Source organism: Sesamum indicum, linkage group LG11, assembly GCF_026168435.1.
Source record: "Sesamum indicum cultivar Baizhima isolate 11 linkage group LG11, ASM2616843v1, whole genome shotgun sequence".
Lineage (NCBI taxonomy): Eukaryota > Viridiplantae > Streptophyta > Magnoliopsida > Lamiales > Pedaliaceae > Sesamum > Sesamum indicum.
Window position 1 is genome coordinate 8411797 of NC_142667.1, and position 14124 is coordinate 8425920.

Here is a 14124-nt window from a genome sequence, read left to right on the forward strand (position 1 = left end):
TAATGCTTATATTATACACATATATATATATATATATATATATATATATATATACATATACATAGATATAAAAAAGAAAAAAGAATTTCATTTTTTTATAACTTGACTTTTTAATTAGGGAAAAATGGTCGGTACACTTGATTTATTTTATGGTCATTTTCTGTTTTTTAGACTTTCGCGGAGGGGTAAACTAGTTATTTCACATATTTTGATCATCTTTTTACCTATTAGGTGATTTATTCAATTTTGCAAAAGATAGATAATTTATATAAATAAACCATAGACCAGATACGTAAAATAGTCATCCTTTCAATTACATTAATACCACCTTAAACATGGTCAAATTGCAAAAATCAGTTCACCCTTTGCATAATTACACTAACATCTCTTCTGCATGTTTTTTTTCCAAAAACCACAGACAGACAATAGAGGATTCTTTTTGGCCACCAGGGGATGTTAAACAAAATACATCACCGACAGAGGTTACCAATATAATTATTTAAACAATTAGGGAACTTCTATAATTTGATCATAACTGAGGGGATGCAAATATAATTATCCCTTACAAATTTTACAGAATTTCTTTTCTCGCAAGGCCTGCATGATGATGCGAATTAAGGTTTTTCTTTCTTTCAAAGTGAGGCGTGCATGTACTGTCTGTAAGACATCATAGAGAGTGTCTTGACGAGGGAGGACACTGAGTTCAAAGCAACCTCCAGCATTTCTGGTGAACAACCCGGTTTAGCAATTTTCTTCACCTGCAGTTTAGACAATTCTAAGAAAAATCAGGAAAAGAATTACTGCGAAAAACACATTACAACGAAGGACTTCTCAGAGTTACGCGCGTATACTTTCAACTTCAAATACAAAGACAACAAAATCACTGCACCGAAAAAACGACCACGTTCATTTGCAGTAGTCCAAGGTCAATACAACCTCTGATTTGTTGAGATGTTCAAAATACGATAGATTTTCACATGTCAGTGTCTGTGTGTGTGTGTGAGTCTTGCGTTGTGGACATCATTGATGAAATGAACAACTCCATTCCACATCAAGCTTCAGATAATTCTTACGTTTATGTTCAGTATGCAAGTACTTTTCAACAGGTCGATAGTAAGCGAAGCATCAGAAAAGAGCAGAACCCGGAAACAGTAATAAGTATGATGATAATAAATGCTCCAGTTAAAAGTTTACAGTTGATAAGAATGAGAACAGATAAAAAGAACCAAAATTTCTAGGCTTATAATCTGCAAAGAGAGTTATACTATATGGCAAGCCTCGTTACACAGAATAGACAAGGTCAAAACGGCTGGAAAGTGGAAAAAGAATTGAGTAGATACCATACCGTGTCAATGTAAAACTGAAACTCCTCTATCTTTTCAATGTAGCCCCGATCGTGAAAGCCAGAGCACGATTCCTTCAGCAACAGCGTAGTGTTTGAGCTTGTGCAATCATTCATAAGTTTGCCGTCCTCTGTACGGAGAATGCTGCCACCAGAAGACCCCAGAAGCAAAAGATCGATAATATAATACTAAGATAGTAACACCTGATCAATTTGCAGATAAAAATTTTACATCACACACAGAGAAGCTCCGTTTAGATCTAGAATTTAGTAAAGGGACGCGATGTAGAAAATCGATTAGATCTTAAAGTGCATCTTTTTCCTTTCGGATAAAAGATTCAGTTGCAAAATCCTTAAGTGCTCTTACTTGATACATCTCATAATAAATTGGAAAATGCTCGATGTTATGGTTATATAAACATTTCAATCCTACTATTCTTTAGACACAAGTAAAAGAAAATATTTTCTATAGGTATATGAGAAAGACAAACAAAAACACATCCACTGCATCTATATAGGTCGAATCCTGAACAGAGACCATCCAGGCCAAAAAGAATTATGTTGCAGAACTCTAGAAATCGATTACATTAAATAAGAATATTTGATGTACTAGAAGCAGCAACAAAATATTGAAACTGACAAGAACCAGAAGATGCCAATACAGATTTGCCAAAATGATTAGATGGAAAATTAAATAAATGAGCATATATGACAATAGTTTCAGGAAGCCCAACTCATACCATTTTCCAGTGCGTCGATTGTTATAATCAGTGTGAGCAACGGCAGATAATTGCTGAGCTGACCGTGTGTATGATTTATCCAGGACAGCTTCATCCTGCCAAAAATCAATCCTCAAATTTGAACCCTTCAAAATAGAAAATTAATAATGCAACATTTCCAAACAAATCCAAGTGAAGAAAAATTCCCAGCTCCCCGGCTAGATATTCTTACTTCTTTCCAAAATAAGCTACTTCTTCTAGAGAACTACCTTTATGTTAAATTTTAATATATAGCACGTCGGTGAAGAGCAAAAGAAGAAAAGATTATATATATCTTTCGGCCATTTGGCCTACGTTCAAAGACAAAGTGCCCAAGAGCCTACAACTTTATTGTTATCTTTTCACCCCATCACTGTAGCTATTAATTTAAGCATGGTATCAATCTAATTAATCCCCGTCCTCCTAAAATTTCAGATTGCAAGCTAGTTTGCACCATTATTTTCCATTAGGAATCTTTTTTAACCTCAGATGAACAAGAATCAGGCTTTGGAGTTCCAATCAAAGGAAAAATTTATACAGTTTAGACTATGAATATTTCTAATTCCAATTCAAATGCTCTATGTAACAAAAGTAATTTACTCTTCCAACTTTTCTTTCCAATTTCAATAGCTCCTTCCAACTTAAATAAGCTGCAAACTGGAGTTTCTCACTTCATTGCTAAATCTTGCTTCCACGCTGTTCTTTCTCTTACCTTATACATTTTTCTGCAGGTAGCAAGATATCTTGGAAACTACCTTTCTAGACCAACATATACACACATGCGGTTTGCAGACATGTTTTTAAAGATTGCTTTTTTATGCAATATTTCATCAAGAAAGGAAAGCATGTAACCCATCTCCCAGAAATCTACTAAGTTCATAGATAAATCATATACAAGCATAAAAATTGGGGGAAAAAGAAGAGTGTAAACGGAGCCGCAGGTGAAAATGAAATTACCGGATTTTCGGATGCCTGGCACTCGGATTCGCGCCATGAGTTCATTTTCTGTCTCAACCCTTTAGAAGGGAAGCACAGCGCTCCCTCTATTGTAACAGCAGAAACAGAGGCAGTCAGCAGATTCTTACGAGATTTTTGGTTTTTACAGTAGTTTTACAGTAGCTAACACAACGTTCCGGGTGGATGCAAAATGGGAATTGCGTTTGGGAATATTCAGATATTTTTGACATCGACAAAGGGGCTTCAAAAAATTTGAATTGATTCTTTACTCCTTGTAAGATGTTGGTAAAATTGCATAAAGTCCCTCAATATTTTAAAATTTTAACAAAAAATCCCCTTATAATTTAAAAATAGGCAAAATACCCTCAAGTGTTTTAATAATTCAACTCAATCGTCCCTCTCAATTAAATACGACTAACGACATTAACTTTTTTACGAAATAACTATTATATCCTTACTTAATATATATTATTTCTTATTTTATTGACCGTTGGATTCATATTGATTATATTAGAGTCGTCAGATTTAATTAATTAATCTTAGCTGTTGAATCTTAAATTACAAGCTTTTATATTTTATTAATTAACAGTATATATTATAAAAAAAATATTTGAAAAAAATTAAACAAAATTAAACCCCACACACCCACCCCCCATTGCCCAACCTCCTCCCCATTAATCGCCACCCCCACCCACCCGCCCCCTTTCTTTCTGAAAGAATTGGTAGAGCGACTTGGTAAGAATGCAAAAGAAGCATGAAAAATAATATATTTAAATTTTAAACAGAAAGGGAACTAGTCCCTTAATCCCAAGCATTCGGCACTCAACAAGCATAAAACAAGTAACTATGTAACATAGAGTGACAGAAATAAAATCAAGAAATTTTACGTTTCCGATTTGAAGAGTTTTTTCAAACTTTTCTTTTGCAACCGTGTGCTCACGCAAGACCAACGAGATATCCCTGGTTGAACAGACACTACATCGCAAGATGGTATACACCAAACCTTACTAGAGTTCAAGTGTATGTAGTATAAGAGACTTGATTATATTATTATTAACTCAATATATCAAGCTCAAGAGGACTTTGGTCTAACTTGAAACTAGTTCAAGAAGAACAAGAATAGAGAGAAAAGAGAGGGAGAAGAGAAATGTCAAGATGATAAGTATATAAGGAGTAGTATTAAATGCAAAAAATGACATGTACACAAGTCTATATATGATACACACATAAGAGACATCCCATGTACTTGTTGTGTGTGTATATATATATATATATATATATATATATATTGCATGTCAAGTCAAATAGGTATAATGTGTGTCCTCATAGTACACTATCTACTAGTACGACAAGTACTCAAGCAATAATTCCCTCATCCTTACAACTTCATATATATATGTATATCACATATATATATATGTATTCAAGCTAGGGCTATACACACACACACACATATATATATATCCTATTGATCTCAATTAAAAAATAAGTTAAACCCATAGGCTTGGGCCTCAATAGAGTTAATCCAATCAATTCTTAAAAGTCGAAATGGAATTTATTTGATCTTGTCAAATAAATCTTAGCCCATAGCCTAATTAATTGATCCATCAAATAAGTGAGCCTTACCTGATTTATTTAATCTCTTTAAATTACCAAGTCAAAATTCTAATTAATTAATCCTATTAATTTATTCATTTAGTTCAATTGGAATTGATTTTATCACATGAATTAAACCTAACTCAAAATTAATCAATCTCATTAATTAAATTTTGGGCTTCCCATCACATGAGTTTTTCCATTTAAATGATCATATCATTTAATCTCTTAAATTAATTTAAACTCTTTAAATTATTCATTCCTTCTAGAATTAATTCTATTACTTCCTTGAGTGATGTTTTTGTATAACTCTGTAGGTTCATGCTCAGTTAGATTTGGGCTTGTGTAAGCACACAATTTAATTAGCAAATATTTTTAGCTAGATTTATTAAATCATATTTAATTAATCACTTGCGATTAAAACTTAATTCCAAAGCCCCGTCACCATGGGTGGCTATTTAGCAATAGTCCATGGCACTGGAAAATAGGTGAAAATGGCGTGAACCTTAAGACTACCCAGTGCCATAGGGGTGCGGTCCTTCCATCGGCCATCTCTCGGTCTTAGTATAAGACATGGAATTGATTATCAGTTTCCATCCTAAACTAGGCATCTATGCTTAATTTTCTGATTGTGTTTCTCCACTTGATCAACATAGAAAAGTACTTTTCTTTTTCATCACCCTTTGTGGCCACAGATTCTCGGGAGCACAACACACATCAGAACGCATAGGAGATCGCTATCTTCTCATCATAGGCGGCGAATCCTCTTTGTAACTCACCAATCTTCGTACATGTTCTGACTACACTAAACAAAGCTTATAATAACCACATTAGAACATGGTCATATTTTACCAACCCTAGATATAGTCGTCTCATATATGAGGCTGTGTGGATCCTTAAGTTTGAGGACTAACCCATAGTATTAGAGACGAGGAGTTCAAGTCATACGGACCAAGTCTCACAAGCTTCTATATGACTACTCCCCGCGAGTCAGTTCAGTCGGCTTGACAACTTTTGTCAACCACCCACAAAATTGCATATACGTCATACGTCTGTCGCCTTTCACTACAAAAAATAATTTTATAATAACGGCTTATGTAACGATCACATTAATGTTTTGGAACTGTTTTTAATAATTGTAAGGACTGTTGTAATGGACGATCTATCGAGGCTTTTTTGGGCGTTACAAAATATTATTTGGGTAATTTGTAAAAATACATTTTCTTAATAATATTTTAATTTTTGTAATTAAATTATTACTTTCTTGTTATATTATGTGTGTTTTATATAAATTTATTAACTTAATTTTACAAAAATAAATTTTAAAATATATAAAATAAATTTAAATAAAATTAAATAAAATAAATATTAAAATATATTAAAGAAATAATAAATTTTGTAACGCATTTGTAACGGCTTCTGTAATACACCAATAATATATGTAATTGTCAGACTGTTATAAAGAATGTGCAAAAAACAGTTACAAATTAAAACCGAGGCCATTCCAACAATTGTTAAAAATAAGTGAAAAAACCAATAACAAATGTAGTGCCAAAAATAGATACAAATATAACACAAAACAGTTACAAAGAGTATTACAAGAACTGTTTCAAATATTTGGCAAAATCATACCTAGTGTTACAACGGCCGTTACAATAATATTTATTTCAAATCCAATCAAGTAGTTACAAAAGTCATTCGAAATTGATATTTTTCATGTTACTGGTTTTGTAACGACAACAGTAGACCGTTACAACAACCATTACAAATACTTCGTAATACCTCATTTAGCCGCGATAGGCCTAGCCGTTACGAAAATCATTATAAAAAGAAAAAGCATTACAAATTAAAAAAAAAAAAAGCCAGTCCAATAAAATGATTTTTTGCAGTGCGTTTCTCCTAGAATTTTCTAGCGAGATGAAAAAAAGATTTTAAAAAAATCCTATATTTTTAAAAAGTTTAAAATTAAAAAATATTGAGGAACATTCATATTATAAAAGAGGGAGATGACATTCATTACACAGGTATAAAATTAATTATTCATGACAGTAGGATCATGAGATCAATTTTAATCAAAATTTCGAAAAGAATTAAAGCAACTGTTTTGTATATAAAACAATAACTAGTTATTGGATTAAAATAGAACTATCAAAAAGCAGGGTAAGACCCTATCCAAAACCATGCTCAAGAGAGATATATCTTATTAAATAACTAGTCGTCGTTGCATGCGATTCCTACGAGCATAAAAAAATTATAATGTGAGAATCACGAAAAGAGAGAAAAATGCTCCTGCAAGCTGGTTTCCCCAGAAGCAAAGAATGAGCTTTTGATACTTTCAAGAGGGAACGTCAAAAAGAAAAAGCACCGAACGAGTAGAGCCCAGAGAACATACCTGCCAAATGAGTGACCTATATAATAGCCGGCAAACCATTAGATAGGGACTCCATAAGAGCCAAATGTGCACATGCTCGTGTGGCCAACGTAGTGATGGAGATAGACTACAAATCGCTAGCAAGGGATCCCACAATTCACTTCAAACCTACATATTCCTAGAGAGCTCACAATTGATGCCATTGTTATTTCTACAACTCTTGCTAAGTATACTGTTCTACTTATATTTATGGATTCTGGTCAGTTACTAGATATTTTATGAAATCTACTAGCAGATGTGCTTAGTGACACCCCGCTAGACTTGGTAGACACCTCACTATATAGTTTTGCAGGAGAAGTAGTACATCCCCCAAGAAGGATCTTACTCCCTTTATCCCTAAGTAAGGAGGCCAACAGGAAGACCAGGATGATTTATTTCCTCATAGTGGACGTGTCTTCTACCTATAATGTCATCTTAGAGCGATCTACCTAGAATACCTATAGCACCTTTTACGGCACTGCATTTTAATATCACTAATTATCATACACCTTGTTAATTATACCCGTTTTATAAGAAATTTTTATTTAAACCAATGAAGCTAATTATATTTTTATCAAAATAATATATATACATATATATATGTATATGTCTTGAGCAATGATAGACATTGTCAAAAATTTTTATTACCGTCTATTGGTGTATCACGAACGCAACCCCAAGAGGAAAGTGAATTTTTTATCATAATAAATATTAAATTGCAATTTCAGACAAAATCTAATATTTCTATAGTTATGTAGTTATAATACCCAACTCAAGATTATACTGCTGACCTACCTAATAAGACTGGTGGCACAACTCATGATCCAATCCAACTAGTCATTGTTACATATTCCCTGAAAAATATATGGCAAGAAATGAATTGTCTACTTAATTAGCATAGTGATTAGCGCATATATATACACACACACATACACAACAAGACAAATTTCATACAATGACACCAACCACAAATAATCAACATGCAATCACCACAAAATCATGAGGTAACCAATACTATAATTTTACACCCGTCCACAGTATAATAAATCCAAAACATCATTTATTATCTTAGGGCTCTACTTATCTAAGTTGAGATTGTACCATTCAATGGTCTTGTTGGCTATCATCATCTCGATGGTAATATCTTCTCTTATTGTTTTGATATTATACAACACACAACTCGTATGGTATCATATCATCTCCGTTGATTAATGACAACATACAACTCATCATTGCTCATATCGTCATAAGCATTGTAGTAAGAACCCAAGTTAAGTCACTTTTTTTTATCTCAATTTACAATGTTTTCATCAATAACTTCATCATTCAATTTCATTCAACAATCAATTTTCATCAATAATTTCATCATTGAATTCCATTCAACAATCAAATATAATATTGAACAATCATTGGTCCGTCTTTCTTACACCATAACCACAATGAGCATAATAACAACTTCACATATCAACAAGGTAATCAAGACAAATAATCAATAATTTACAATCAAGTATACAAACAACAAGTCTATATATATGCATATATTATAGTCGTTATGGCACGCCGTTCCTGCATGCATATGATAAATAATTTTTTATATTTTGAGATATATTATAAATAAGAGCAAAATAGACAAATGAATACGTTGCATTAAAAAAGGAAAGAAAAGAAAGCCGATTTATTAGTTAATGTATAATTTGAAAAGTTGAATGAGTTAGTTATCTTATTAGTTGAAAGACATTTTTGACTTTATAAAAAATTGATACGGCGGTGTCATTAACCGCCGTTATAAGTATGAGCTCCTTTTATATATATATATATATATATATATATACTAATATAGTTATAAATCCAATTAATTATGTTTATCTCAATCTCAAAATGATTATGTCAATAGAATGGGGTGTTCAGTTCTGTATTTTGTCCTTATATCTCATAATAAATGTAATATATATAATCAAAATATTGAGAATTTCATATATTTTAAATAAAATATTAAATAATACTCATACATTTTTTTAATTTTTTAATACTTTATTTCTATTGAAATTCAAATATTCGTTTCATTTTCTTTTAAATAAACTAGACATTTAAAACTTTCGAAGGATATATATATATTTATATATTAATATATATTATCTAATTCATAAAAATTTATTCTGTTAGAACTCTTTATATTCTCAAAAATCTTATATTCCTCTTTAACGAATATAAATTTTTTCATATATATGTTTCTAATATTTCTATCAATTTTTTCGTCAATTCCTCACTATATTAGCAATTAATTAAACACATGCCCATATAATTAAATATCTGATTAATCAGTCCAGCTAAGTTGAATAAATCAACTATAACAACAAATAAATCTAATAAATTAATTAATTTAATTAATTTTATATAACACCCTTCATTCAAATAGAATATCTAATCAACAACTAATTTATAAATAGTTGAATTCGCTAAATTCATCGATTAAACATTTAATCGAATAGTAGATACTATATTTAATAGATTCATTAATCAAACAATACAAATACATAAATTGATTAACAATTTAAAACACTAATACCTGTTTGGGAATGACAAGGATTTTTGAATAAGTGTGGGCATGAAGCCTATATTTGATTTCTTTTGTTTTATGAAAGTATATGTGTTTGTCCTCAAAACATGCCACTTCTCCCAAAAAATTATATTAACACGTAGCTCCCCTACTCTTCCATCGCCGCCTATCTCTCACCTTTTTCCCCCTTCTTTTTATAACTTTTGTTAAAAATCACAATTTGATCCTTATTTTTTCAATTTTTGATATTCAAACCCACACATTTTATAAAGCTCCAATCTAGTCTCTTATACTTTTTATATATTTAAATTTCAACCAATAATTGATTTATTGATCAAATTTCGATTTATCTAGTACATACCAATTAGTCTCACAATTATATATGAAAATTTGTGGATGTTAATATATCTTCTAAGATGTGGTCTCCATCCATCACATAAAAGGAAAGATTCCTGGTGGAGCAGGAGTAGGGTAAGTCACTAGTGATCAGTACACAACACGAAAATGCTATGTCTAGTCAGTGAAAAGAGGCAACAGGAAGGTAATAATACATTGCTACACACTAAACTTGACTTGGTAATGAGGTTGTTGAAGATGCTCGAACCCGCATGGAAAGATACCAACAAAATGTGGTGAATGCCTACAAACAAAAGGTAAAAATGAGATAATTCCAAGTGGCAAATCTTGTATGAGGCGAGGAAGCAACCAGTAACTAGTAGGGAAACTAGCTCCAAACTAAGAGGGGACTAATAAACAGTGCAAATTATAATATTCGGGCATACGAGCTACAAGACACGGATGGAAAAAAGCTCTCCCGACCATAGAATACCTAAAACCTCAAGAAGTTTTACTCTTAAACTTTACACGTGCACAAACTTCATAAGCATTGATATTGCCCTGCTTGAAAAAGAACGGTTTTCGTTCCCCCGCTATGTTCTACATTGACAAAGAGAAGAATAATACTGTTGGCCTAGAGCCCTAATAAATCATCTTCAGTAGGTGCACTCGAACTGGGTGCCAGACTTAATTATCGCTCTTAACTGGCACATTCTTGCTCATTTCTACCAATTGCTAGCCCTAATAAGACGTGTTCACCAGTCACATACTTATTGGCTTCAAGCCCTAATAAAGAGGCCCTCTACAGGCACAGTTTCACTCAATCCAGCTCTAGTAAACTGTTCAGCAAATGCATTTTTACTTGTTTCGAGCCCTAATAAGCCACCCTCAGCAGACACATTCTTACCGGCTATGGCCTAGATCCATGACTGCCGACTTGTCTACAACAGGTAACAAACTCCCCACATTTCCAACTAACAGGGCAAGACTCCTTCAAACAACCATATTTTCCTCCAAATAAGCCCAAATCTCAATCTTTTTTTTTCTTTTAGGTAGCTAACAGACACAACTTTTAAACAGTGTATCATTTCTTGCAACTAATCTCAAGATTCTACTCGAAAGCGGTGTATAAATAGAGGCCACAATGCAAGCATAATAATGACTCGATCCATTTCACAGTCACACCGTTTGCTTTCGATCAAAGAAGGGTAACACAAGCTCCCTGCTCATTTTTTGAACTCCACTCGCTGACTCATATTTCAACTTTTTACTATTTTACACCAATTATCACACCATTATTCTTATATTATTTCAAATTTATCCAATTACCATATTCAATTAGTCAGTTACTAACTTAAGTATCAGAGTACTAACCCCTATTTTTGCAGATTCTTCCTTCCTAAATCTTAGGAATTTTTTTATGATCCTTAAACCCTTATGGTACTGATGTACTCCAAATGTGCATCACTACAGTGACGAAGCCAGCAACTTGGCTTAGCCTTAGCAGAATTAATTAATTAGTTCGGTAAATAAAAATATTATATAATCATAAAAAAAATTAAATTACTATGATAACCATTGCAAATTAATACCTATAATGATATAAGTACATTTAATTCTTATAACTATTACTCCACTGTGAGGGGTGGATTGAAATTTACGAGCAACAAATTTCTCGATCTCTTAATAATAAATTTATCCATTTCTTGAAAATTAAAACCCATATTTATATAATCATAAATTTAACAAAAAAATCATGATCAATTTTGGTATCTATGCTTTTTTGTTTGTCTTTGAATTTAAATAAAAAGTTACAAAATAAAATAATGAACAACTATTTAAAATTTTGAATAATTGACACATTCTTTTGGGTGCTCTCTCTACAAGAACCGAAAAATTGATCTAGAAAAATAAAATTTATTTTATTTGATAAATAAAAATGAACTACAAAGCTATGAAAAGAAACAAATAAGTTTGTCGAAAATCAAAATATATAAATTAAAAATTAGTAACATAAAACATAAAAGCGAGATGAATTTGGGAAGAATTATAACTTGGTGTCGAGAAAACTATCAGATCGAGCAAATTTTCTTTTTGACGAAGTGGGAACCGTGAGTTTTAACTTGTGGAGAGAGACTAAAAGTAATAAATTAATATCTTGATTTTAGAAATTATTTATAAGTAAATTAATGTGAATTTTGATCATTATCTTTTCGTGATAAAATAAGACAAGTTTAAACCTATAACTTCATAAAGTAATAGCCCTAAACCGAGGCAAAGCCTTGTCAGCCACTAGGACTCGACAGGGCTTCCCTCCACCCTTCCATCACTACCTATTATGGTACCAATATTCCGATTGAATACATCAGTAAATTTAATAACACAATCCTATTGCACATTATTATCAAATAATGTTGAACACATTTAGTTAAATTGAACACGTTATTATATTCAATTGAATTCCTTGGTCACGTTTAAAAACATTTAATCAACTCGAACACATTATTATCAAATATCCATCTTATTATTATATATTTGTTTGAATACATTATAGGTTCATTTGATCAATGTTTAATTAAGACACCTTTACATGTTTGCAGTTATGAATTAAAGACCATTTATGTTAGTTGTTGATCTATTGGCATGGGGTAGTTCTACAGTATTATGATTGATTCCAACAATGACTGAAGCTCTGCTGAATTTGCTTGCAAGTTGGTTGTTGAATACTTGGATTGGAATTTTGTACTCAAACAATGTGGTGCTCAATGATGTAACTTAACGATAATGTAATTTTTTATATCTGTATGAGAAGACTGTTGCTTCAATTTCCTCTTATGTTGATGTCTGTACAAAAATCAATGTGTTTGAATGATATTGTGTTTATTAAGTAGTATTTAGTGTGTAACGGCGCCTGAATTTAACGTTCAATAACAACGGAAAATTTAGAAAAAATTCCAATTTAAAAAGACGGGAAAAGTATTATTTTTAGTCCGCTAAGTATGCCTAATTTTAATTTTAGTCCGATAACTATGTTCATTTTTGTTTAGAACCAGTAACTTACGAAATTGCTTACTTTTAGTCCTCTGGCAGATTTTCGAATAATTTTACCCCTATGCAATTTTTGAAAGGCAGTTTTAGTCCATATGCACTCATAGGGGTAAAATTGTCCAAAAATCTGCCAGAGCACTAAAAGTAAGCAATTTCGTAAGTTACTGGTCCTAAACAAAAATGGACATAATTATCGGACTAAAATTAAAATTAGGTATATTTAGCGGACTAAAATAATACTTTTCTCTAAAAAGACTACGAAGGAGAATAGAAAAACAGTCGATTTGCATGACATTAAAAAACTTAGTGTATTGGTATTAGTGTCGTTAACGAAATGTGTAAACAGTGAATATTTTTAAAAGTTAAAACTTATTGCGTGAGATATATCAGGAGATTGATGTGTATAAATTAGAAACTCATGAGTATATAATTAAAAGGTCGCATAATTTATTTGTGATATGATAAATATAGGAAAAAATCCAGAACCCCAATGTGATAATAGGAATGTTTAAAAAATTTTATATGAAGATTAAAATGTCAAATACCCCCCTATGATATAAAATAAAGTTAAAAAAACTCTCTCCGTACAAAATTTGGGCCACACGCGCTTTAACTGTGATTTTGCTGTGAAAGTACATTTTTTTGACATTTTTACCATTCTCTCACATTTAATATATATAATATTATATATATTTATTAATAATAAAATATTATTTTATATAATAATTATTTAATTATTTATATAGTAAAATATTATTTTAATTAAATTAATTATATAAAAAAAAGGACAGTGGTGGCGTGCTTAAGAGGAGGGCGCGGCCGCGCACCCTCTTCATCCCTGGGCGACATATCTGCGAAGGGGCCACCGCGTTGCAACAAACGGGCAGTGGGGGGAGGGGGGTTATAATTATTTAGTTTGAATTTTTTTTATAAATTATAGTTATATATTTTATAAATATATTTTAATAGTTATAAATTATATATATATATTATAAATTAAAATAATTATATATTAATAGGCCTACTTTGACCAGTTGATTAGAAGGGGTATTTTAGTCATTACTTTTAAAAAAATAGTCTCAAATTGACCAGGAGCGGTGTGATTATTTATTCATAACAT

General features: G+C 31.5%; 1 protein-coding gene across 1 annotated transcript; it reads right to left on the minus strand.

Annotated features, from left to right (window-relative positions):
* Positions 1-289: 289 nt before the first annotated feature.
* LOC105173417 (uncharacterized) lies at positions 290-3273 on the minus strand. The gene is made up of 4 exons (XM_011095144.3): positions 3058-3273; positions 2083-2177; positions 1346-1487; positions 290-758 (listed from the first exon to the last, which is right to left on the minus strand). The coding sequence occupies exons 1-4, from the start codon at positions 3100-3102 to the stop codon at positions 633-635; spliced, it is 408 nt and encodes a 135-aa protein (XP_011093446.1). The 5' UTR covers positions 3103-3273; the 3' UTR covers positions 290-632.
* Positions 3274-14124: the final 10851 nt, after the last annotated feature.

What these genes read in the sequence shown, in the direction of transcription:
- LOC105173417 (XM_011095144.3), bottom strand. Translation starts at nt 3,102, where the DNA reads ATGAACTCATGGCGCGAATCCGAGTGCCAGGCATCCGAAAATCCG. An exon ending in AATCGACGCACTGGAAAATG is followed by an intron (nt 1,488 to 2,082) that starts GTATGAGTTGGG and finishes TTCTGGTGGCAG; the next exon opens with CATTCTCCGTACAGAGGACG. An exon ending in TTCAGTTTTACATTGACACG is followed by an intron (nt 759 to 1,345) that starts GTATGGTATCTA and finishes TCTAAACTGCAG; the next exon opens with GTGAAGAAAATTGCTAAACC.